Here is a 24,693-nt window from a genome sequence, read left to right on the forward strand (position 1 = left end):
TTTTGGTAGATAAGAGATTTCATGGACTCAAAAGCCTTCAGCACAAAGTGATTCTTTGTCTAAATGGGATAGCATATTGTGATCCTTTTTAGTACGTTTGACTGAGAATGAAGTTCTCAAGTTACCTAATAAATGTGATATTTAGACTTACTGTCCTCTGTTGCAAATGTGAAGGAACTCATGGCTCACAGCTAGCATGCATTTGGAGTTAACCATTTTACTTTAAGTGAGAAGACTAGATTCTCAAACCCATCACCAGAAATTTTAATTCAGGAGGTCTGACGGGGTTTCAGGATCTACCTCCCTGGGACGCTGAGGTTGGCACTGACCATGTAGTTTCGGTGGGAGGGCCAATGCCTTTAATTCCGTTATGAGTTTATCCCTGAGAAATGCAGAGTTGCTAAATAGAATGGCCCAATAGTCAAAGAATTCCTCCTGAGACTGGGCCTGTTGTCACAGAATCAGATTGAGAAAGAGGGGCAGTAAGAACACTTCTGTTGCAGCAGGCTGCGCTTTTCCCAGCGCCAGAGTAAGGAGAGCTTGAAGGTAGATGAAACCTAAATACCTGGAAAATGAGCTGCTTGAGTTGAGTGTTTCAAACTCAGGCAGCATTTGTGTCCTAGCTATTCAAACTAGTCTCACCAGGGAATTGCAGTGTCTAGTTGTACTGTCTGGTACCAAGTTTCAGTAAATAAGTAGTACCGTTAAACATGATGTTCATGGGGTCCTAAATGCTTAATGAAAATCAAATTCATGAAAGAAAAAAATAACTTCTATGCTTGCTTACTTCCTAAAACCAAGGTCTCGATAGTATTGTACAGTAGCTAAGTTGTGTCCAACTCTTTGCAACCCCATGGATGACAGGCTACTCTGCCCTTCATTATCTCCCAGAGTTTGCTCAAACTCATGTCCACGGAGTTGTTGATGCCATCCAACCATCTCATCCTCTGTTGCCTCCTTCTCCTCTTGCCCTCAGTCTTTCCCAGCATCAGGGTCTTTTCCAATGAGTCGGCTCTTTATATCAGGTGGCCAAGGTATTGGAGCTTCAGCTTGTGCATCAGTCCTTCCAATGAATATTCAGAGTTGGTTTCTTTTAGAATTGATTGGTTTGATCTCCTTGCTGTCCAAGGGATCCTCAAGAGTCTTCTCCTGTACCACAATTGAAAAGCATCAGTTCTTTGGCACTCAGCCTTCTTTGTGGTTCAACTTTCACATCCATACATGACTACTGGAAAAACTATGTGTGTGTGTGTGTGTGTGTCTATTCGCTCAATTGTGTCCGACTCTTGGCGACCCCCTGGACTATACAGTCCATGGAATTCTCCAGGCCAGAATACAAGAGTGGAAAAATAGCAATATCCTTTTTCTTCTCCAGGGGATCTTCCCAACCCAAGGATTGAGCCTAGGTCTCCTGCATTGCAGGTGGATTCTTTACTAGCTGAGCCACAAGGGAAACTCTAGCTTTGAACCTTTGTTGGCAAAGTAATGTCTCTGGTTTTTTTTTTTTTTTTTTTCAGAACTGATTTCGTTTGGGTATCTGACTGAAGGAGTATGGTTGTAACCAAGATGAAATTCACAGTATGTTTTTACATTCACACTTAAAAAAATATATCTCTATGTATAGGAATTTGCAAATTGATATAAACATACATTACTTCCCAGTATATTTCTCCCTTTCTTCCCTGGAGGAAAAAGGTTAGCGCCATCCAAGCAAGGCAACCCTTTCAAAGTAACTTGAACACAAACGATGTAGGTTATCTCTGCTTTTTAATATGCTGTCTAGGTTTGTCATTATCTTTTCTTTCAAGGAGCAAGTATCTTTTAATTTCATGGCTGCAGTTACCGTCTGCAGTGATTTTGGAGCCCAAGAAAATAAAATCTGCTGTTGTTTCCACTTTTCCCCCATCATATAGGTGTGTGTATTAATAAAAACGTCCACATGGCTAGCTCCCAGATTTGATACTACACTTGATCTTAGCCAAAAGGCCGAGAAGCGATTAGCTCCCAGATTTGAAAGGAAACTGAAAGGTCTAAAGCAAATCCCCTGGGTCAGTTCTAGGTGCTTGGCATCCAGAAAATTATTTAACCTCACTGGCTCGGGTAGTGTTTGTGAAATTGGAAGCAAAGAATGTGAGTGATTTATTTTGTTCTTTATAAACACCTGGGTTGATTTATTACCAATTTATTCAAAGGCCAGGAAGTCTTTCATATGTAAAAACCTGATGGTACTGGAAGGAAAGACTATAAAAATGTTGATTTAGAAATAGATACAGTCTCCTCTTTTTCCAGGAAGACCACGTCCTTATTTCTATACGCTGGGGCTTCCCTGGTGGCTCAGATGGTAGAGAGTCTGCCTGTGATGCGGGAGACCTGTATCAAACCAGGATTTGATCCCTGGGTTGAGAAAATCCCCTGGAGGAGGGCATGGCAACCCACTCCAGTATTCTTGCCTGGAGAATCCCATGGACAGAGGAGCCTGGTGGCCTACAGTCCAGGGGGTCACAAAGAGTTGGAATCAACTGTGTGACTAAGCACACAGCACACCTCACTAGCAGGTGTGGTCATGGGGAATATTTACTTGGAGCAGAACCAGACAGAAAACTGGCGACCTTTCACACAGGTCTATTCAGGCCATTAAGGTTACTCAGCTCAGAAAAGGCAGCCCTGTAAGTGCCATCATCTTACTACAGTTTAATGTCATTTTATAGCTTCAGGGGCTTTTCAGGTATCCTTATTTCATATTCATCACCACTTCCCCAGATGACATTTAGCAAACTTAAAAAAAAAAAAAATTGAAGGGTAATTGACCTACAACATTATGTTAGTTCCAGGTGCACAACATAGTGATTCAGTATTTCTATGCGTTACAAAATGATCACTGTGATAAGTCTAGTTACCACCTGTCATCCCACAAAGTTATTACAAAACGACTGTATACCTGTGCTGGGTGTTACATCTCCACGACTCATTTATTTTACAACTGGAAATTCATGCTTCACCTATTTCATTTTTCCCCATCTGCCTCCCCTCTGGAAACCACTCATTTGTTCTTGTATCTACGTCTGTTACTGTTTTGCTGTGCTTTTCATTTATTTTGTTTTTAGATTCCACATATAAGTGAAATCATATGGTATTTCTCTTTCTCTGCCTGACTTATTTCACTTAGCATAATACCCTCTAGGTCCATACATGTTGTTGCAAATGGCAAGGTTTCATTTTTTTTTTTATGACAACATTCCAGTGTATCTGTGTGTATACCATCTTTTTTATCCATTCATCTATCAGTGGGCACTCAGGTTGCCTCCATATCTTGGCTAGTAAATAAAGCTGCAGTGGGACGCATATTTCTTTTTTAGAGTTTTTGTTTTCTCTGGAAGAATACCCAGGAGTGGAATTGCTGGGTTGTGTGGTAGTTCTATTTTTTTCCAGAAACTCCATATTGTTTTCTATAGTGGCTACCCTAATTTACATTCCCACTAACAGGATGTGAGTCACTGTGGTGCCCCATGGCATGTGGGATCTTCCTGGACCGAGGATCGAACCTGTGTCCTCTGCACTGGCAGGTGGATTTCTCACAGCTAGACCACCAGGGAAGTCCAAGTTACAGTATTTTTTTTTTTCACTTTTTAAAAATCCTTTTTTAATTGAATTCTAGTTGATTTACAATATTGTATTAGTTTCAGATGTACAGCAAAGTGATTCAGTTATATACATACACATTTTTTTCAGGTTATTTTCCATTATAGGTTATTACAAGATATTGAATATTAAGCAAACTATGTTTACCCAAGGGGAGAGGCAGAGGGGATGAATTAGGAATATGGGATTAACAGACACAAACTACTATACATGTAATAGATAAGTTACAGTATTCTTAAACTCTATTTGGCTTTTCATTTTAGTTTCAAACTCTGTTAAACTTCTCACTGTATTCATTCTTTCTTCTCCCGAGTTTGTTGAGGATCTTTACGATCATTACCTTGATCTTTCCATTGTAATTGCTTTCCTTAGTTCTTTTTCTGGGGCTTTTTCTTATTCCTTTGTTTGGAATATTCCTTTGTCATCTCATTTTGCCTAATTCTCTGTTTTTATTTCTCTGTGTTAGGTGGATCAGTTATGTTTCCTAACCCTAGAGAAGTGGCCTTACATAGATGATATCCTATGGGACCCAGGAGTGCACTCCCTTCTGGTTACCAGATTTATATGCTCTAGGGTTGCCCCATTCTAAATCCAGCTTGAACATCCGGAAGTTCATGGTTCACATACTATTGAAGCCTGGCTTGGAGAATTTTCAGCATTACTTTGCTAGTGTGTGAGATGAGTGCAATTGTGTGGTAGTTTGAACATTCTTTGGCTTTGCTTTTCTTTGGGATTGGCCTTTTCCAAAAACTCAGCATTCAGAAAACTAAGATCATGGCATCTGACCCCATCACTTCATGGCAAATAAATGGGGAAGCAATGGAAACAGTGAGAGACTTTATTTTGGGGGGCTCCAAAATCACTGCAGATGGTGACTGCAGCCATGAAATAAAAAGATGCTTTCTCCTTGGAAGAAAAACTATGACCAACCTAGATAGCATATTAAAAAGCAGAGACATTACTTTGCCAACCAAGGTCCATCTAGTCAAAGCTATGGTTTTTCCAGTAGTCATGTATGGATGTGAGAGTTGGACTATAAAGAAGGCTGAGCACTGAAGAATTGATGCTTTTGAACTGTGGTACTGGAGAAGACTCTTGAGAGTCCCTTGGACTGCAAGGAGATCCAACCAGTCCATCCTAAAGGCAATCAGTCCTGAATATTCATTGAAAGGACCAATGCTGAAGCTGAAACTTCAGCATTTGGCCACCTGATGTGAAGAACTGACTCACTTAAAAAGACCCTGATTCTGGGAAAGATTGAAGGTGGGAGGTGAAGGGGATAACAGAGGATGAGATGATTGGATGGCATCACTGACTCAGTGAATATGAGTCTGAGCAAGCTCCAGCAGTTGGTGATAGACAGGGAAGCCTGGTGTGCTGCAGTCCATGGGGTTGCAAAGCACTGGACACGACTGAGTAACTGAACTGAACGGAGGGCTGCCCGTGTGCAGGCTGTGTGGGCCCATCTGCTGTGCTGTGACTGACTACTGTTGGCCCACAGGTAGGTAGGGCTAGGCCCTGGTCTGGTTGGCTGCCAGGCCCTGCCTCATGCATAAGCTGCTGGCCTGCTGTTGGGCAGGGTAGGGTCATGGCATTGCTGGCTACACATCCCAAGGAATCCTGGGGCTGGGACTGGCCTATTGGTGGACAGGGCTGGGTTCAGAGATAAGGGGGCTATGTAGTCTAGGGTTTCCAGGACTGGTTCTGACCCAGCTGGTGGGCAGGTAAGCCCTGGTGCTAACAGACTGGAGAGAGGACTCCAAAATGGCACTTTGCAGGACCAGTGTCCTTGTGGTAGAACAAGCTTCTCAAATGGCTGCTGTTAGTATTTATGTCCCCAAGGGGAATCCCATTTGCCTCATCCCACTCTGGGAGGCTCTCCAAGTGGATCTGATCAGGCTATTTTCTGATTACTGCCTCTGTGTTAGGTCTCTGAATAAATGAGATTTTCATGTGAGCCCTGAAGAGTGGAGCTTCTTTCCTACAACCCTCTTACTCTTCCCAAAACATCTGGCCTTCAAAGCCAGATGTTCTGGGGACTGGTCTTCCCATTACAGGACTCTGAGCTGGGGGACCCAATGTGGGGCTCAAAACCCTCTTTTGAGAAAACCTCTGCAATTGGGATTACCCTCCTGTTTGTGGATTGCCTGGCTAGGGATGTGGACCTTGACTATACCTCGTCTCTGCCTCTCCTGCCCATCTCATTGTGGTTCCTTCCTTATGTCTTTGGTTGCAGAGAATCTTTTCTGCTGGTCTTCAGGTTGTTTTCATCAGTAGTTGCTCTGTAAATAGTTGTAATTTTGCTGTGTGCATGGGAGGAGGTGAGCCCAGGGTCTTCCCACTCTGCCATCTTCATCTGAAGCTAGCAAACTTTTAACCTTCATTTAGGCTCCATGCAGAAATGGAAGAGTCTAGTTCTGATTGGAGCCAGGTGTGTTCTTTCCTTCCCTGACTATATCCTTCTAGAGACTACAACTTGACACAGGTGGATTTCCACCCAATTTAATTATCTGCCCCTGAAATGGAGAAATGAATCAATTGCTCAGAAAGGTTTACAGTTGCTTCTTAGGCCAAATTCATCTCATTTTTGGATACCTGTTTTCATATTATTTGTTCTTTGAAACTAATATTGAAAGTACAAGGAAAAAGATCAGGAGTCTTGAGGAAGCTCAGTCCCCGCAAAAAGTCCATAGACTGTGTTATTTTTTTATATATATAAAACTTTACTTAAAAATCCATTTGGGCAGTAGGATCATACAGTCACAAGCCTGCAAGACAGACTTGCCTTAAGTTGAATTTCTTGTTCACATTAAAGAAAACAGTGTTGTTGATGAGAATGCAAGCCAGTACAGCCACGATGGAGAATAGTGTGGAGATTCCTTAAAAAACTGGAAATAGAACTGCCATATGACCCAGCAATCCCACTCCTGGGCATATACACCGAGGAAACCAGATCTAAAAGAGACACGTGCACCCCAATGTTCATCGCAGCACTGTTTATAATAGCCAGGATGTGGAAGCAACCTAGATGCCCATCAGCAGACGAATGGATAAGGAAGCTATGGTACATATACACCATGGAATATTACTCAGCCATTAAAAAGAATTCATTTGAATCAGTTCTAATGAGATGGATGAAACTGGAGCCCATTATACAGAGTGAAGTAAACCAGAAAGATAAACACCAATATAGTATATTAATGCATATATATGGAATTTTAAAAGATGGTAATGATAACCCTATATGCAAAACAGAAAAAGAGACACAGATGTACAGAATAGACTTTTGGACTCAGAGAAGGCGAGGGTGGGATGTTCTGAGAGAACAGCATTGAAACAAGTATACTATCAAGGGTGAAACAGATCACCAGCTCAGGTTGGATGCATGAGACAAGTGCTCAGAGCTGGTGCACTGGGAAGACCCAGAGGGATGGGATGGGGAGGGAGGTGGGAGGGGGGATCGGAATGGGGAACACGTGTAAATCCATGGGCTGATTCATGTCAATGTATGGCAAAAACCACTACAATATTGTAAAGTAATTAGCCTCCAACTAATAAAAATAAAAGGGCAAAAAATACAGTGTTGGAGGAAAGCATCAATATCATATACCACTCATTGTTCATACAGAGGGATGTAAAATCCACTTGAAAAGCTCTCTTAAGGATTCCTAAGAGTTAAACAACAATAACAACAAAGGATGTGTTTGGTGACCCAGAGCTTATTTGCTTCTTTTATCAATATTGCTAGTCAGATTCTGCTCATGGGGAAGAATTTGAGCCCAGATGGAGACTGATTGACTGTGTTTATTCCCCCTGTTTCTTATCAACAAAATTAGTCACTTTTATTTAAAAGAAACATTACAAATAAGTATGCAAAATTAAATTTCATGATTAAAAACACAAAAAGTAACATGAGATCCACATACAAACTTACTTGGTTACATGACAGTAAAAGAACTGGCAAAACTGAGAACTTACTGATGCAGATTTTAAATGTTTGCAACCTAAAATCAAAACCATAGAATTAAGTTTTTAAAGGGAATTTAAGAAAATAAAATATATACCTTAAGTAGTACTAACAAAATAGAGCCCATGCCTATTTTAGTTACCCAAGTTTAAAAAAATGTATGGAGAAAAAAAAAAATGTATGGAGAGATGCAAGTAGAAATCACCCAGTATTTCATTTCTAGTGAATATTTCTTTCTGCTTGTTATTTAGTTTTCTTTACTCCGGAGTGGCTTCAGGATTTACACACCATTGTATTCTGTTCAGCAGCCACTTGGCTTTGATTGTACAATCAGTACTTTGCCTTCATTTTTCTTCTGTCAGTAAACTACCTCTCTGGAATAACGGTGTGGCAAACAAATTGGGTCACATATGCTTGTCTGTAAAGCCAACGGCATATCACATCCTCCATGCAACGTTATACAGATCAAGCGTGTCAGAGCCCCAGCATTGTCATGTAGCTGTTGTTCTTATTTGGTGAGCAAGAAATGGTTTAATTTCCCCATAAGCAGCTTTAACCCTTGGATGGAAATTTGCCACAGCCTTGAAAATGAGGAGGTGTGCCATGGAAGAGATGCAGCTGGCCCACTCACCGCTCTTCTCTCCTGAAGTAGCCAGCAGAACCCTGCAAAGCCAAGCAATCTGGAAAATTTTTTCACACCTCCCTGATAGCTGACCATCTCGGATTGACTGCCCAAGTAGGCATCCACTTAATAAATAGCATTTTAACAAGTCCAATGCTGGTGGGGAGGTGGAAACTGTGATTATCTCTGTTTTTTGAAAGGGTGACCCTAAGGGCTAGAGTCCTTGTTTAATCTATTGTAAAGTAGCACGTTCAGATATTAATCTTTAAATAGAGAGTGAATTTTTTTTTATAACTGTTTATTTTTTATTTTTTTTTTTTTACAGAAGAGTGACATTTACACATTTTTAATTTTCAAAATCAATAATTCTAGGGTTTTCATTCCAATACATGGTGTTTGAGTTTTGAGACATGATGTTGAAATGTTCTATTACTTAAAAAAAAAAATTGAGTTATGGGACAGAGGCTGGCTGTTCATAAGTATTTTTAGTTAACGTCAGTGCCTAAATTTACTGTTACTGTTAAATTTTTTTTTTATTAGTTGGAGGCTAATTACTTCACAATATTGCAGTGGTTTTTGTCATACATTGACATGAATCAGCCATGGATATACATGTATTCCCCATCCCGATCCCCCCTCCCACCTCCCTCTCCACCCGATCCCTCTGGGTCTTCCCAGTGCACCAGGCCCGAGCACTTGTCTCATGCATCCTACCTGGGCTGGTGATCTGTTTCACCCTAGATCATATACATGTTTCAATGCTGTTCTCTTGAAACATCCCACCCTCGCCTTCTCCCACAGAGTCCAAAAGTCTGTTCTATACATCTGTGTCTCTTTTTCTGTTTTGCATATAGGGTTATCGAGAGTGAATATTTTTTATCATGAAATTTTGTTCTAGATTCAACCACACAAATTTCCCTTCACCAGGGATGTTCCACCTGAGTGCCTAACCTGGCAACAACCTTTGATATAACGTCATTCCCCTGTGGCCAGCCATCCACTTGGTGGCAAGACTGTTGCTGGGCCCTCTTCCAGCATGGAGGGAAAAGACTTCTCTTTGGAATAGGTACGTGTTCTCGATATGGATCTGCCTTCCTTGTCCATGTTTCTGCCTCACTCACCATCATGGTGACTTCTCTCCATGCCACATTGCTTCTGATCAAGAACTCATTTCATGATACAGAATTTCAGCAGAGGGCTAGTGCCCACAGAATCCACTGTTTTGTTTTGTTTTTTCTTTTGCCACCACTCAGAAGCTGCTGGTTTAATAAGATAGGGCATGGCCTCATAAAGGCCCTATTAGACTACCAGTTAGGAGAGACACCCTGAAAGCATAGGGTTCTATCTTACAGGGTGAAGAAAGAAACCAACATATGCGTGCCTCTCCTATAGGCACAGGCCCAAGAGTCAAGGTTGGAGTGAAGTGTATCTGCTTTCAATATTTTTCAAAACTGACTTTGTGTTTTTGGCTGCACTGCGCCCTCATTGCTGTGGACATTCCCTAGTTGTCATGAGCTGTGGCCACTCTTAGCTGCAGCGCTCAGCCTCCTCACTGCCGTGGCTTCTGTTCTCGAGGAGCACAGGCTCTAGGGTGCGTGGGCTCAGTAGTTGCCTGGCTTAGTTGCAATGCAGCATGTGGTTCCCGGACCAGGGATCAAACCCATGTCCCCTGCACTGGCTGGCAGATTCCTAATCACTGGACCTCCAGGGAAGTCTTCCTTTCACTATTACTATTTAATAATAATCTACTTGTGGGATTCTTGCCCCACAACCCTGCAATTTTGAACTCTGCTTGTTTGGAGCAGACAAATGTTTGTCCTAATGGACAAATGTTTCTATTGAATTGGAAGTGAAGATTGCCAAATATCTGTTTTGGTTTGTTCATGCCATTGAGCCAATATACAACCACTGCCGCTACCAAAAAAAAGGTGGTGGGGAGAAGAAGGAAAGAGAAAGGCTCTGGGAATTCAGACCCTTCAGGGATAAAGATTTGAGTCACCTCGCCAGGTAAAGAATTCTGATCAGCTGAGGTTCTTTCTGAGGTCAAAGAAAAGATGCAAAGGGTAGTGGAAGATGGAAGGAGATTATAAATTTATTTTTGTGGTTAGAAAAAGGAAGACTATTGCAGCTATGTGTATTTTCTTGTTTCCTGTGTGTATGTGTGTATTTGTATGATTTGTATTAATATTTGTTTATAGTAACCATTTTTTTCTTTTTCCTATCCCTTTAATATTCTGCACCATTTTGTTGGAGGCTAACTTTACAGTTTAGTCACTAGAGAGCAGAATATTCAGATGGCACTATGACCGAATTTGAGGGATAATAAAAATAATTTTATTATTTTTAATTATTATTTTAAATTAAAACTCTTTGGGGAGCTTTGAATTCTTTATTTTTCTCATCCTTGGTCCAGTGACATACAGAAATGTCTCCTGGAGTTACAAGACTTGGGGACAGGGCCAGATACCAGGGAGAGAGAAGGAGGTGGCTGGTGGTGCTAGATCCCTGGGGAAGGAGCCACTCCTTCCTGGGCTGGAGTGGGACAGGTGTGGGATTGCCTCCGCTGCTTCAGGTAGCCGACTGCCTTCTCCACACCCTCCCTGAGACCAGAGGATGGGGCGCTGGGATCTCCCTGAAACAGCATGTGCACGCCATCCTGGTAACCCTGCAGAGCTGCACGCTTGCCTTCTCCTCCCGCAGCCCTGGGTGAGAAGCTCTGAAGCTCAGATCAGCAGGGGTGGGCCTTTCTTCCTTTTCCTCTCCCTACCCTCCTGTTTCTCAAGACCCCGATTCAGCCTGTATGACTGTCCACATGGATGCCAACTCACTGACGCGGGTGGGCATGAGGTCTGCATCTTCTTCCTTGGAAAAGCAGTCCAAGAGGGCAAGTTCAGCCTCAGTGAGGGGGCCTCGGCAGGGGCACTGGATGCCCCCTCGGTGCTCCCACAGTTAAAGGTGGGCAGAGCTAGATGGTGAGGGCATGGGGTGGGCAATGGTCGCTTGGCACTTCCAACACCTCAAGGCCCCTCCTTCTGCAGCCCTCTTCTCTGCAGGTTGCTGGTGCAACCAGGACTCAACAGGGAGCGGAGCCCAGGCTCATCAAGGGGATGGGGTGGGGATCAGAGAAAGTGGCAGGATGCGCAGGTCCCTGGACGCTTCAGAGGACTGTCACCTCCCGACCCCAGAAAAACAATCCCTGAGTTGGGAGCTGTCCCTGAGCAGACACGTGTGAAGCATATTGAGTTCTTAGCTCCTTTCTGAGGCACCTCAACCACCCCGGCTCTGAACCACCAAACCCCTGTGCGTGGGGAGGCTCGGGGCTGGGAGGGGGGAAGTAAGGAACTCCTGGAGGAGGTTGGGCAGAGGAGGTAGTCTGGATCTCCAAGTAGCTTGTGGAAGTTGCTATATCACAGAAGTGGATACAACCAGTGTTGGGATTTTGCATCTCATCATTTTCGGGTAAGGATGAGACTGCCTTCCTTTGCATGAAGTAGAGTTGTGTCGTGTTAGAAACACAGTTGTGTTTCTTATGTGAGAGTTTAAGTGTCTATAGAAGGGATGTGTATGGATGCTGCGTAGCCCAAGGGGTGCCTCATATTCTTATTAAGGGATTCTTTCTTAGCTTAAAGCCCTTCCTTCGCACTCTGCTTTGTGTTGCTAAAGTTGCAACTTTTCAAACCATATTTCTGTTTTGCCAGCTGCTCCCTGTTAAGAGTCTGCTAACAAAGGGCTCTAGGGAGAGCCTGTGAGGCTGGACAGGAAGAAGGGATTGCGCCTCGTTCCGGTTTCTTAACTTCTTCCTGTTGCAATGAGTGTTATCTTATTCTCATGGCTTCCGCTTGGCACTGACAATTTGTTCTGGAGCAGCAGGTGGATCCGGTTTGCAGTTTATCCAGCATTTGCAGAACCAGCCTCATTACGCCCCATCTGACACGTTACTGCCCCCTGAAGTGCCCCTTCTGCAGAAGGCTGAATTTCAGCTCCACCCAGCCTGTCCCCAGCTTCTAAGCTCGGAGAGTTTCAGCCACCTGACTCTTGCTCCCTCCAAACCTGGGTTTGCTATTTCCATGCTGTCTTTGTGTTCTGATTCCCTTTACTGTGACTGTTACTGAACCAAACTTGGATCCACTTGCCTGCTGCAGTAAAGTCAATCTACTGACGCACCAGGTTGTGGCGAAGGAAAGTGCAGCTTTTATTGCAGGGCACCAGGCAAGGAGTCCAGGCAACTAATACTTAAAAGGCCCAAAGTCCCTAAAGGCTTTCAGGGAGAGGTTTTTAAAGACAGGGTGAAGGAGGGGGTCGTGAGGTGTGTAATCAGCTCACGGATATTCTTTTGATTGGCTGGTGGTGAGATAATTGAGAGTCAACATCATCAACCTTCTGGTTCCAACAGGTTGGGATTCTACTGTGCTTGTGGGCAGCATACAGTTAACTTCTACTTGGTGGCAGTTTCAGGATCTGCAAAACAGCTTAGAGGACATGACTCAATTTTATCCATAGCCCATGAGGAGGAACAAAAGGTCCTTGACTTTGTTTAATGGCTAAACTTTTATTTCATCTTGCTTGACTCTTTTCCCAACCTTCTGCATTTTCTCAGTTCTCCGATTAACTTTACTCTTTGGAACTCAGGGAACACCTACCAGATTAAGGTTTTTCTACAGACAAGAGACAGATGAGGACATGGGGAGGTTGGAGTTTGTCCTGAGAAGGCTTCATAGGACCCTGCTCGGTTACATCATCAAGTTAACAATTCTTTTGACGTATAATGGATGTATAATGTGTTAATTTCTGTTGTACAGCAAAGTGATTGTTATACATGTATGTAATTCTTTTATAAAATATTCTCCTCCATTATGGTTTATCACAGGATACTGAATACAACTCTCTGTGCTATACGGTAGCATCTTGTTTTTTATTCATTCCATACATAACAGCTTGCATCCACTAACCCCAACCTCCCACTCCATCCCTCCCCCTAACCTTCTCCCTCTTGGCAACCACTAGGCTCTTCTCGATATCTGTAATTCTATTTTTGTTTCACAGATAGGTTCATCTTCTATCCTATTTTGTGATATTGTGATATCATGTGGTATTTGTCTTTCTTTTTCTGACTTCACTTAGTATGATAATCTTTAGTTGCATCCTTGTTGCTGCAGATGGCATTATTTCATTCTTTTTTATGGCTCAGTAGTAGTCCATTGTGTGTATGTACCCCATCTTCTTTATACATTCATCTGTTGATGGACATTTAACTAGTTTCCATGTTTTGACCATGAACATAGGAGTGCATGTATCATTTTGAATTACAGTCTTGTCTGGATATATGCCTAGGAGTGGGACTGCTGGATTGTATGGTAACTCTGTTTTACAGCAACCTGCATGCTGTTTTCCATAGTGGTTGTACCAACTTACATTCCCACCAACAGTGTTGAAGTGTTCCCTTTTCTCCGCATCCTTTCCAGCATTTATTTGTAGAATTCTTAACGATGGCCATTCTGACTGGTATGAGGTTGTACCTCACTGTAGTTTTCATTTGCATTTCTCTAATAATCAGCAATATTGAGCATCTTTTCATGTACCTTCTGACCGTTTTTATTTCTTTTTGGAGAAACGTCTGTTTAGATCTTCTGCCCATTTTTGGATTGGGATTTTTGTTGTTGTTGTTGAGTTGTATAAGCTGTTTGTATATTTTGGAAATTAAGCCCTTGTCAGTCACATCATTTGCAAATATTTTCTCCTGTTCTGTAAGTTGTCTTTTCATTTTGTTTATAGTTTCCCTTGCTGTGCAAAAGCTTGTAAGTTTGATTAGGTCCCATTTGCTTATTTTTGTTTTTATTTCTATTGCCTTGGAGGCAACCTAAGAAAAAAAACATTGCTTCGATTATGTCACAGAATGTTTTGCTTATGATCTCTTCTAGGAGTTTTATGGTATCATGTCTTACGTTCAAATCTTTAAGCCATTTTGAGTTCATTTTTGTATATGGTGTAGGGGTGTGTTCAAGTCAACAGTTCTTTCTACCTATTTCACAGTACTTGAGATCAAATTACTCTGGTGTGGGAATTCCATTTCCACTCAAGATGGAGCACCACGGACTAGATTTGATGTCTCTGTGTGTCGAAAGTTCAGCAACAAGGGAAGTAAAACCAGTGACTCACTGAAGTGGTAATTAGCAGAAGTTGACTGGGCACACACCAAAAAGACAGTCCATGAACTGGGAGCACTCAAACCAAACATGGAACGAGGCTCATGCCGTGAGGCTCGGGTATATTGTTATGCAGCAGCTTACATAGTGGAAAGGCAGTGACTGTTTAATTTTCACAGTTATTGGTTATCATATTAGGATTTTCCTAACTGATACGGAGAATTAGTCAGGATATACCTCATATCAACCTTGGGAAACACTTCAAGTTTTGCTTATGATTTCCAGAAGCATGAAGAAGAAATGACCCAGGTCAACTGAGTCTTGTAAGATAAACTACATTGAATTTCTCTTTTATGTCTAAACTGGTTTTGTCTGCTCAGGGAATTTTCAAAGAATTTCCATTTGACTTTGAATTCAACATCCAAAAGAAAAAAAATCCAGAAAAAATATATAAACAATGGTTTTTCAAGATGCTGGAGATTATGTACTGAAGGACAGTGATCCTGAGAGAAGAGAAACAGTGGAGTTGAGTTCTCTGGTTGCTCCAGCTGACTTCCTGGAGAGAATGTTCAGGCTGCAGGAAGGGAAACCAGGCAGAATGAGGGTTGCAGAAATGGAGGTAGGAGAAAACCCAGAGGACTAGAGTTGGCAGAGCAGAGCACTGGAGAGGAGAGAACCTTTCTTTGAGAGACATTGCAAAGACAGGCCACAGTCTGGGAGAAAATATTTGCAAATCAAGTGTGATGAAGGACTTTTATCTAGAATATATAATGAACCCTCAAAACTTAATAGTAAGGAAATGTCCCAATTAAAAAAATGGATAAAAAACTTATCAAAGAAGGTATACAAATAATGTCAAATGGCACATGACAAAATGCTCAGCATCAGTAATCATTAAAGAAATGCAAATTAGAGCTACAATGAAATGCCACAGCAGAGTAGAAAGTCTAAAATTTCTATAGTAGAAAGTCTAAAATTTAAAAGACTGATCATACCAAATGCTGTTGAAGATGTGGAGGAGCTGGCACTCTCATACCTTGCTGATGCTGATGTTCAGTGGTATATTTGGGAAAAAGTTTGACACTTTCTTAACAAGTTAAACATACACCTGCCATATGTCCCAGCCATTTCCTCCTAGGTGTTTACCTAAAAGAAGTGAATGGGTATATCCACACAGAGCCTTTATAGAAATGTTCTTAGCACATTTATTTGTAATAAATAAAAATTAGAAACAACCTGCATGTTTATCCACAGACTGATGAGTAAACAATTTGTGTTATATATATTTCATTATATGTATATTATATATATATATCTCAAAAATACATGTATATTATATATATCTCAAAGAGAGGTATATATATATATATGTATTTCATTATATGTATAAATATATATATTCACACATACAGTGAAATACTATTAAGTAATAAGATATATATAGTATTTTACTCTATGTATATTTACTTATACATACAGTGAAATGCTATTAAATAATAAAAGGAAATGAGTTATTGAAACATGCAAAAAGTAGATAAATCTTACAAGGATTACTTTGAATAAAAGAATCCAGACAAAAAAGTACAGACTCTATGGTTCCACTTATATAAAATTCTAGAAAATACAGTAATATATAGAGACAGAAAGCAGATGTGTGGTTGCCTGGCGAGGAGGCTGTGGGGAGGGGCATAGAGAGTGCTCCCAGAGAAATTACTTGTGGGGGTGATAGGTACGTTTCTTGATTCTGTGATGGTTTCACAGGTATATACTTAAAACATGTACTTTAAACATGTATGGTTTACTGTGTACATACATTATACCTCAATAAAGATGTTAAAAACTGGAAACACTATATACAATAGCTAGGACATGGAAGCAACCTAGACGTCCATCGACAGATGAATGGATAAAGAAGCTGTGGTACATATACCCAATGGAATGCTATTCAGCCATAAAAAGCAACACATTTGAGTCAGTTCTAATGAGGTGGATGGACCTAGAGCCTTTTATACAGAGTGAAGTAAGTCAGAGGAAAACAAATATTGTGTATTAATGCATATCTATGAAATCTAGAAGGATGGTACTGATGAACCTGTTTGCAAAACAGCAGCAGAGATGCAGACACAGAGAACAGATTTATGGACAAGGGTGGGGAAGAAGTGGGAGAGAGTGAGATGAATGGAGAGTAGCATGGAAGCATATACGCTAACATATGCAAATAGAGAGCCAATGAGAATTTGCCGCATGACTCAGGGAACTCAAACTGGGGCTCTGTAAGAATCTAGAGTGGTGGGAATGGGCGGGAGGTGGGAGGAAGGTTCAAAAGGGAGGGGGCATATGTACACCTATGGTTAATTCATGTTGCTGTATGACAAATCAAACCAATATTATAAAGCAATCATCAATCAATTAAAAATAAATATTAAAAACCTGAAGTACTGTCAGGATGCTGCTGGTTAGACAGAACTGCACAAACATTCCTTCCGCAACCAGCAAAACTGCTGCTCTCTTACTTCTACTGCCTTGAAGACATTCTGACTAAGGTCGCTTTCATCCAGGGGTAAGCAAGCAATCCCTAGTGCTAGGTCCTGGGGAAGATTTCTGTTAGTTCCTACTGCGGCCCATGGATGTGCAGACAAGAAGGAATAGAGTTCACAGTCATAATCTTTGAATGGAGAAAGGGTGAAGGGGCAATGGGATCATTGCCTGGACAGGACAAGAATGAGGAAGGGCAAGAGCCTATACTGCTTGGGTCCAGAGATTACTGGCTATTCACAGTTCCACCACTGTAATCAGGACTCTCATTACTTTCTATTTCCCTCCAGGGATTTGTCCACAAAGCTGAATGCTTTTATGTAGAAGTTGCCATATAATTTTGCACTCAGCTTTTTTCACTGAACATTATAACATCAAATATATCTTGGTGGCTTTAAAAAATATCCTTTGAGGAAGAATTCTTCTCTATTCTTCTCTACAGGAGACAGAATTAAGACCTAGAACAGTCATTTAGGAGATTAAAAACAGACACTGAAAAAGAATTTTGCCTTAGCAAGAGTAGCTAAAACCAAAATTTTTTCTTTTTTAAAAATTGAGGTATAATTGACATATCCCATATATTAGTTCAGGTATATGACATAATGATTCAATACTTGTATATATTGCTAAATGATCACCACAATAAGTCTAATTAACATCAGTCACCATACACAGTTGATGATTTTTTTCTTGTGATGAGAATTTAAGATCTACTCTAGCAACTTGTAAATATGCAATACAGTATTATTAACTATAGTTACCATACTGTATGTACATTACATCCCCATGACTTATATCATAACTGAAAGTTTGTACCTTTTGATCTCCTTCACCCATTTCAACCACCACTTCCACCCCACCTGACTCTGGCAACCAGGAAACTGTTCTCTGTATCTATGAGCTTGGTTTTTATTTTTATTATTTTTTAGATTCTGCATATATATGAGATCATAGATATTTGTTTTTCTTTGATTTATATAACAGCATGAGGCCCTCAAGATCCATCCATAATGTCATAAATGGCAAGATTTCATTCTTTCTATGGGTGTGTGTGTGTACACATAGCACATACACTACATTTTCTTTATCCATTTACATATATGGACACTTAGGTTGTTTCCGTATTTCGGCTATTGTAAATTATGCTGCAGTGAATATGGGGGTGTATATATCTTTTTGAGCTAGTGTTTTCATCTTCTTAATATAAATACCAAGAAGTGGTATTGTTGGATTCTATGCTAGTCCTATTTTTAAGTTTTTGAGGAACCTCCATACTGGTTGCATCAACTTACATTCCCAGCATCAGTACACAAGGGTTGATTCCCTTTTCTCCAAACTCACCAGCATTTATTATTTCTCATTTTTGATAATAGACATTCTAACAGATATGAGGTGATATCTTATTATAGTTTTAATTTGCATTTTCCTGTTTAGTGACATTCAACATCTTTTCACGTGCCTATTGGCCATCTGTATGTCTTCCTTAGGAAAATGTCAGTGTAGACAATAACTGTTTTGAATCCATTTTTGAGTGCATTTTTGTGTATAAGACAGAGGTGTAATTTCACTCTTTTGCATATGGCTGTCTAGTTTTCCGCTCACAATTTATTGAAGCTACTGAATATTCTTGACTCGTTTGTCATAACTGGCCATATATGTGTGAATTTATTTCTGGGCTCTCTATTCTGTTCCATTGATCTATGTCTGTTTTTATGCCAGTATCATACTATTTTGATTACTGTGGCTTTGTAATTTAATCTGAAATCAGGGGGTGTGGTGCCTCCATTTTTTTCCTCTCTCTTGGTTGCTTTGTTTGGCTATTTGGAGTTGTTTAGTTCCACACAAATTTTAGGATTGTTATTTTTGTGAAAAATGCTATTGGAATTTTGATAGGGATTGAATTGAATCTGTACATTGCTTTGAGTAAGGCTTAGCATCTGGAAAAAACAAAAGCGCTAGAAATATTAGTGGTCAAAGATGCTCCATTTAATGTCTGATTTTGTTTTGTAAAGTCAAGAACTGGTAATATCATTACTAGCAAGGACAGGTTTAAAAGAAGTGCATGAGAAGTATTGTATCACTGAGCTCCTTTGTAAGAAGATCAGGTTATGGATCTCAAATGACAGTATTAACTGTTACAGATGAGTAGAATTCTGACTTTAAAACAATGCTTGAGAGCAAAGTCTACTGGGCTGTCTATAACATGTTAGTGTCCATGTTATAGGTATCCATCCATCCTTTAGATCATCAGAAACAGATAAACAAGGAAAGTATCACCTGAATTGAAATTTTAGGATACATAAATCAAAACAGCATACAACACAATTAACATATAGGTTGGAAAATTTTCAGTCTGACTATGAATTTGTGAATTGGGGTGAGTTGTGGAAGTCAAGGAAAAAGCATTAAATAATGTGTCTGGTAGGGAATTCTCTGGCAGGCCAGTGATTAGGACTCTGTGCTTCCACTGCAGGGGCCTGGGTTCAATCCCTGGTTGGGGAACTAAGATCCCTTAGGCCTCATAGCACAGCCCCACCCCCCCCAAAAAAAATGTGTCTGGTAGAAAACACATTTATGGTTACAAAGGGAAAAGGGAGTGGTGAGGAATAAATTAGGAGTTTGGGATTAGCATATATAAACTACTGTATATGAAACATAAACAACAGGGTCCTACTATATAGTACACCGAACTATACTCAGGATCTTGTAATGACCTAGAGTGGAAAAGAATATGAAAAGGGTGTGTATATCTATACATATATATTTATATATATATCTGAATCACTTTGCTGTACACCAGAAATAAACACATTGTAAATCAGTTATACTTTGATTAAAAAAAGAGGAGAGACAGGAATGCATTTATTGTTTGAAAGGATTCTCTTTCTGCATCCGTATGTATATGTATGAATAATTTTTATTTTCTAAATAAATTAGGCTTAATACATAAAAAAATGTGTCAGGGATGGTTTTAAAGAACTACATAAATGAATAGCTGGGAAATGCCTTGGAGTGTTATGTATATTTACAAAAATATCTTCAATATTCACACAGCTTGAGAGATCAATAATCATGTCTACTTTCCATATGTAAGACTGGTAATTTCTCTTCACCTAAATAGTATGTTTTAATCACAGATTCTCTATGTAAGTCTGTTTGAAGATAGGTTCATTTGTGTCATATTTTAGATTCCACATGTAAGTGATATCATATGGTATTTTTCTTCTTCTGAGTTACTTCATTTAGTATGATAATCTTTAGTTGCATCCATGTTGCTACAAATAGCATCATTTTTTTTTGTGGCTGAGTAGTATTCCATCGTATTTATGGACCACACCTTTATCTATTCATCTGTAGATGGGTGTTTAGATTGTTTCCATGTCTTGGCTATTTGTGAGTAGTACTGCTACGAACATAGGGGTGCATGTATCTTTTTGGATTACAGTTTTGTCTGGATATATGCCCAGGAGTCAAATTTCTGGATCATACGGTAGCTCTAGTGTTTTGAGGAATCTCCATACTGTTTTCCATAGTCACTGCACCAATCTTCATTCCCACCAACAGTGTAGGAGAGTTCTCTTATCTCCACATTATCTCCATAATGCTTACCTTTTTTAATGCTATTTTCTATGCCAATTTTTGACAATACCATTCTAAATAGTGACATAATTTAAGTGCTCTGCTACTGAATAGTCACTAATGTTCTGCCCTTAAGGCTTCAAAGAATATTCTTGTATGTAAATCTTTGAGGAAATCACTTATTGCTTTGGGATAAATTCCTGGATAGCCTTATTAATTCAGTGAAATAACTTTTAAAAGGCTCCTCACACAGTTGCAAAATTTCTCTCCAGAGGTGGCTGACACTCTTGAATCTTTAATGGTTTTAACGATAAAGCACTGATGTAGAACTTTGATAACACTGGACTGTCAGACATGCAAACATTTTAAGAAAAAATGAATACGGTTCCTATTAAAAGAGTATACTTCTTGCCCCACAAGGCCATCAGCTTTAGAAAGATTATCACATTTAATTCTCACAGTGACACTTTCCCTTGGTACTTTTATCCTCATCAACAAAATGGGGGAAAATAACCAAATACCTTGCTTATAATAATAATAATTCAAAATGAGGACCCAGGAATCATGCATTGATGTTCTGACATCAAAGTTCATTTTCTTTCTCCTATATTGTTGTAACGCAAGAACTTAAATCAGTTTTTTTTGCAAGTGAATACTAGGGAGGAAAGAAGTATGGGTGAGTTGGAAGTAGTAGAGAGGGATGAGAAGCAGTTAAAAAGCAGTTAAAAAGTCTTAGTTATAAGCATTTACAGACTGACAAAATACAGGGTTAGCAAGGTATTTAAACCATTGAGTATTTATTAAAAGCCAAGGGTGCACCAGGCACATTTCCTGTCCAGTAGGCTAACAAATACAAATGATGTAACCAATTCACTTATTAGCTTATCTGATTAAACAAAATACATTTCATAGAAATGATTATAAAATGCATTATAGATAAACAGAATATCTTTTATATTAACAAATCTTAGGGTATCTAAATAATTATTAATAAAAACCAGCCAACCCATATGGTAAATAGAAGTTAGCAAACCACCAGTTATATATTTTAGTCAGTAAAAGAGAAAAGCATGCTATCATCATGCTGATGGGTTTCAGCATTAATTATAGACATCCTGTTTCAAAACAAACACAGTCCACCTACAATCTTAAAAATGCAGTATCTTCCATCCAGTATCAAATCACTATTATACTTTTTGTTTTAAAGATTAGTTTTGGTTTCAAAGTCAGTTTAAACTTAGTACTTTAGTCTCATGTCTCACAGATTCTTGACCTGGGGTGGGTGAGAATCAATCCTATTAAGTATTAATGAGAAGAACAAAACAAAACATAAAATGGGATAGTTTAATCAGCTTTGCCTAATTTTCTTGCCAATACTCGGCTGAGAAGTTAAGATACACACGTCACTTAAACCAGAAAATAACATCAGAAAGGGAAAAAAAACCCAAAATTCAAATGTTACTTGTTTTAAGAAAGTTTGTCCATCAGAGTTTTTTTTTTTTCCCTTTTGGAAAGTCATGGCAAATTCTTTAAGGGACTGTATCAAGTTTGTTGGCACATGATATATCCCTTACGTTGAAGGCTGGTTAAGGCGGGGGTGGATACAGGAGAGAAAAGGCAGATGGGTAGGACCGAAAAGGCTGGAGTGGAATATGTTTGCTGACACAGTCACAATAACCTGCTGAACCACAATCATCCGCGTGTCCGCCGGGCCCTTCCCGAGACCTCCAGAGGCGGGTCTGTTTGCTTCAGGCAGCAGCACTGAAAACTTCCTCAGAGAGTCAAGGTCAACTTTTATTGCACAGGAACCAGAACTATTCCCCATTCCCCCCTTTCCTGAGCCTGAGACCTCCAAGGGCAAGCGAGGCTGCCCGTCCGCTAGCTCCTCTGCCAGCAGGGAGCGCTCCACCAGAACACCCCGGGAGCACCTTCAAGGGAAGTGCGAGGTACTGCATGGCTTGAGCTTCAGTCACCATTCTCAAGCAGCTTTTGTAAGTTGTTTTGTATCTTGAAATAATAGAGAGAAGAGCTCCTGTTATTACATAGAGTGGAGTATACAGTAATGGCGTATTTGCTATGGTTCATGTAATGCTTGAAATTAATCTCTTCTACTTTGAATAAAAAGCTACACATGGGTTAAATTTAGATCAGGCAAATAAATGCATTATCAATGGCACAAAACTGTTTTGACATTCCCACCTTAAAATGAAAAAAGGGCAAAAAATGAAAGACTGGCACAAAGATGACAGTGTCAGTAGAGACTAAGAGAAATAGAACAAAAACCTTAGCAACGCCAGGTGTGACCCAAATGCATTCAGAGACAACGGGAAACTGTACTTGACAAAGCCCAGGTAATGGTCTGAATCGGACAAACACCACAATATAACATTTCCCAGAAGACAGAATTTCACAGGACATTGCCTATCTGTGGATATCAAGACCACAGGATAGTGTTGGACGGTGAAAATGGGTTTGGTAAATGTTTGGGTAAATGAATTTGAAAGAATCCAGAGCAGGGTGTTTTTAAGGACCAATACTGTGAAGGGAATAGGGAACCCTGTGGAACAAGAGAAAGAGAACATAGTCTTCTTTTGCAAGAATATTCGGTGATGTCCTACTGGTATCCACAGGGTAAATGGAGAGGAAGAGGTCTAGTAAGTATGTCCCAGGAACTTCATGTATGCTCACCTTAACCACACGCACGTTCACACACAGAGGTGGGTTTTCCACGCGAAGGTAAGGACTAGAGACACTATCTAACAAGACTGGTCACACAGCAGGAGGCACAGTAGGGAAAAGAACAGATGTCTGACTCCATAGAAAAGTTTATGCTTTTCTTCTGCACTGCTGCTGCTGCTAAGTCGCTTCAGTCGTGTCTGACTCTGTGCGACCCCACAGACCGCAGCCCACCAGGCTCCTCCGTCCCTGGGATTCTCCAGGAAGGAACACTGGAGTGGGTTGCCACTTCCTTCTCCAATGCATGCATGCATGCTAAGTCGGTTCAGTCATGTCCGACTCTGTGCGACCCCAAGGACAGCAGCCCACCAGGCTTCTCCATCCCTGGGATTCTCCAGGAAGGAACACTGGAGTGGGTTGCCATTTCCTTCTCCAATGCATGCATGCATGCTAAGTCACTTAGTCATGTCCGACTCTGTGCGACCCCATGGACAGCAGCCCACCAGGCTCCTCCATCCCTGGGATTCTCCAGGAAGGAACACTGGAGTGGGTTGCCATTTCCTTCTCCAATGCATGCATGCATGCTAAGTTGCTTCAGTCATGTCCGACTCTGTGCGACCCCACAGACGGCAGCCCACCAGGCTCCTCCATCCCTGGGACTCTCCAGGCAAGAACACTGGAGTGGGTACTGCTCCGACATTAATGCCACTTCCAGTACTAAGAAAATAAGTATTTACTTCTTTACCTGTAGAGGGCACTGGCTTCATTCCCCATATTCTCACTTCACATCTTCCCTACCTATCCCATAGGACCAAAGATAAATAGGAGTGGGAAGGGAGAAAAAGAAATGATTAAAAAAAAAAAAATGATATCCAAAATATTTAAAATGCCTACAAAGACAAAAACCCCAAAAGTAAACAAAGGAGATAAATGGGCAGTTTACAAAAGGAAATCCATAAGGAGAATATATATATATACGAAATGATGTTCAACCACAGTATTAATCAGGAAAATGTAAATATAAACCATGAGGTCTGACTTCACACTCAGTCTAGGAGGTGGGAGGGGGCCAGAATGGCCTAAGATGGTGTCTACACTACAGAATCCGAGGAGACATTTGAAGATAGACCAATTAGTGAACAGAGTCTTGTGCAGTGTATCAGTGGCAAGTAAAAAAAGAGGAAGGAGTTAAAAGTATTCTTCAGTTTCCCACAAGAGTGACCTAAAGGGCAGTGATGCCATGAACAGAAATGGTAAGAGATAAGCGGGCAGATCAGGAGGCTGAGACGTGACCAGTCCCTGCAGGAGCATAAAAGAGAGTTGCTGGTGTTGAGTAGAAACAGCTGAGACCTGGCTCCCACGTCCTCATAGCTGCTGCATCTCCGCCATGCGCGGCCGTGTCATCACCAGCCTGCCTCTGGGGAGGGCGGGGCTGGGGCTACAGCCTGAGCGACAGCAATGGGTGTGCCCTGGTGACTGTTTATGCTAAGATTCCTATGAGCAGTGTGTGCAGCTTATGATTATTTAAAACA

The 24,693-nt window shown here is 40.6% G+C and overlaps 1 protein-coding gene and 1 pseudogene across 5 annotated transcripts in view; both read right to left on the bottom strand.

Moving 5' to 3' along the window:
* Nucleotides 1–1,908: 1,908 nt before the first annotated feature.
* Nucleotides 1,909–1,998, bottom strand: LOC139034586 (U2 spliceosomal RNA; annotated as a pseudogene).
* A 10,400-nt stretch (nt 1,999–12,398) lies between these two features.
* GRAMD2B (GRAM domain containing 2B) overlaps nt 12,399–24,693 on the bottom strand; it is a 129,554-nt gene continuing 117,259 nt past the window's right edge. For 4 of the 5 annotated variants that reach the window (XM_070465089.1, XM_070465088.1, XM_070465092.1 and 1 more), the window contains exon 14: nt 21,266–22,492. In XM_070465089.1, the coding sequence (XP_070321190.1) occupies nt 22,451–22,492 (42 nt within the window). In that variant the 3' untranslated portion in view covers nt 21,266–22,450. Of the gene's footprint in view, nt 12,698–21,265; nt 22,493–24,693 lie in introns of those variants that run through there. The other variant, XM_070465090.1, reaches the window with a different exon arrangement.

This window comes from Odocoileus virginianus, chromosome 3, assembly GCF_023699985.2.
Source record: "Odocoileus virginianus isolate 20LAN1187 ecotype Illinois chromosome 3, Ovbor_1.2, whole genome shotgun sequence".
Taxonomy (NCBI): domain Eukaryota; kingdom Metazoa; phylum Chordata; class Mammalia; order Artiodactyla; family Cervidae; genus Odocoileus; species Odocoileus virginianus.